Genomic DNA, 2,500 nt, shown 5'->3' with positions numbered 1-2,500 from the left:
ATTCACAAATTTGAAATACAGAACTGAGAAATTAAGCACTCATCACATCCATTCCTTGTTAGGAAAACAAACAGGAGTGGATGGATGAGTTGAAATAAACTGTTACTGCACTTGTTAATATGAACTGGTGAGTTACAGTTAAGTGTGAGTATTGAAAACATATCTTCATATAATAATTGTGCTGAAAATTGTACATGTATAAGATGATGATAATGCACCATACTATAAAACTACTTTGAAGTATCAAACAGCAACCTAGCCAAGTAATGAATGGTGTAAGTGCATCCCATGCCAAATGTAATCTTTATAAAAAAGACTCATGTTATCAGTGCAGCAGTATCGGGGTAGAACTTAAAAACAGTGTTTCAGTTGTGTATGGACTGTAGCTCAGTCTTTCAATCAGATGATCGGTGGTTTGATCCCCGGCTCCGCTAGTCCATGTGGTTGTGTCCTTGAGCAAGACACTTAGCCCCTAATTGCTCCCTGTTGCTGTGTCTACGGTGTATCGAGAAAAAATGTAAGTCGCTTTGGATAAAAGCGTCAGATAATTGAAATGTAATGTATATCTTTAATTGGTTTAACGTAAACTAAAGCAGAAACCTAACCAGGTCCAGATCCTCATCTCATGCTGCTTGCTTTAATATGGATGAAGCTTTGGTCAAATGTGTGTGTTTGTGTAACAATTTATTATTAATCTGGACATTTTAAGGTTTTAACACCTCAAAATGTTTTCTATGATTATTAAGACATGGCAACAGTGGTGCATGTGCATGCTGCAGCCAGATGCTCATTAATTAATTGTTTTGTTCCTGTTTATAACTGGAGCATATGACAGAATACATTAACATTGGAAAAGGAAGCGTTGGAATTAAATGCTGATGCCCTTGAGACGATCACCGCCAACAGCTGATCAACTAACCAGACCATCATGTTTTTCAACGTGCCTTTACCTGAACCAGCCATATCCCATCTTTAGTGTCCTCCACTAATTCATAGAAGTGCATTTCTCCGCTGAAGTTTGTTGTGCTGGCATCTCCTGCCTCCGTCTGCTCCTTCTCCTTCTTGATGGCTGAGTACAGCTCGCCCTGTGTCAACTCTCCTATGGGAGAAAAGGTCACCCGCGATTTAAAAAAAACTATTTTTTAGCCAATACATACATTTATTTTTTAAATACTTGTGCTAGTTCATAATAATAATAATAATAATAATATATATATATATGTTGACCCTTATGTATATGTGTATTTGTCAACATTTGATTTAATCTCATTGACATTTCAGGGAATTGGTCGATTTTAAAATAACATAATTAAAAGATGACAGGAACTTGAATTGGCCATTTATTGGTATTGAATAATATTTGTAATGACAGGCATCATTAAGTACCCAAAGTACAGCAAGTAGAGATTTAAATAAGTTATAGGTATTGGTCCATGCCAACAAGTCATTGATCCACGTCCACATGCTCACTTGGATATGTGAAGTGGAGAATGTGATGAAAACCAACTGCAGAATTTTTCTATGAGTCTGAAAACATGTCAGGACGATATTTTAAAGTAGACCCAGCCTGGTCATAGACCAAAGGATCAATGCTATGTTTCCGTCAAAGAGCTCATAACAAGAAACAAAAATAAGATATTAAACAAACACTGACCAATCAGGAGAACGGATTTATGAAGGTGTTTGGTAAACATTACACACTAAAGATGTACCCATCAAGTTGTGTTGTCCTTATCAATAATGTATTGCGTCATTATTTGGTATCAGATGATATGTCAGATGTTCTTTAACTTGTGATTACATATTTCTGGTGGACGTCTCAATATGTTTCATTCTGTCATTTGTCACGTTGTATTCTTCACTTAACTTCAGAACATTAGAGAAACAGTCCTCTTCACAGGGGGTAAACACACGTCGGTATCCTCATGTCTTTGCCGAAATGTAAATGTTGTGTTTTAGAGTTTGGAAATTGGATTCCTCAGATACTCTATATTTTTTCTATGTCGGCACTCGGCGGCGACTAATATGTCACAATCACAAGTACCCATATGTATGGTTCTGGCCCTTACTACTTGGTATCCGACTGAAGTCGACCTTTACCTGATTTCTCGACCAGCTCGCTGACATCCTTCTTCTCGGCCAGTCCGGAGTACCCCAGCCCTCGACACTCCAGGATGGTCTTCAACTTCTTATAACTAAGAGTGACTGGATCAACCAGCTGCGTGGCGAACATACCGGTCTCATACCAAACTACCGCCTCAAAGATCCTCGCTAGCATAAATAACACTATGAAATACAGGAGCAGGAAGAACAGCTTTAACCACATCTTACAGTCGGACTAGAGCGCTGCTACCGCAAAACAATGTCTCCGTCATAGAGTGTGAGTGACAACTAGACGCGCTACCCAGGCTTCCAATCACCTTCCTGCGTTAAAGTTACCCATTCACGACGGATAACGTCATTAGCTTACGTTAACTTATTTGTCAAACTTGCATCGTTT

The 2,500-nt window shown here is 38.5% G+C and overlaps 1 protein-coding gene across 1 annotated transcript in view; it reads right to left on the bottom strand.

The window, feature by feature from the left end:
• Nucleotides 1-2,500, bottom strand: part of rnf103 (ring finger protein 103) — a 19,110-nt gene that overhangs the window by 16,085 nt on the left and 525 nt on the right. Inside the window, exons 1-2 of the mRNA XM_068594840.1 lie at nt 2,101-2,500; nt 951-1,099 (exon numbers count right to left, since the gene is read on the bottom strand). The exon at nt 2,101-2,500 is cut by the window's right edge and continues 525 nt beyond it. Coding sequence (XP_068450941.1) covers nt 951-1,099; nt 2,101-2,326 — 375 coding nt within the window. The 5' untranslated portion in view covers nt 2,327-2,500. The remainder of the gene's footprint in view (nt 1-950; nt 1,100-2,100) is intronic.

Source organism: Clinocottus analis, unplaced genomic scaffold, assembly GCF_023055335.1.
Source record: "Clinocottus analis isolate CAN_PGR_092001 unplaced genomic scaffold, fCliAna1.0.p SCAF_10, whole genome shotgun sequence".
In the NCBI taxonomy this organism is placed as follows: domain Eukaryota; kingdom Metazoa; phylum Chordata; class Actinopteri; order Perciformes; family Cottidae; genus Clinocottus; species Clinocottus analis.
This window is presented reverse-complemented; position numbering and strand designations above follow the sequence as displayed.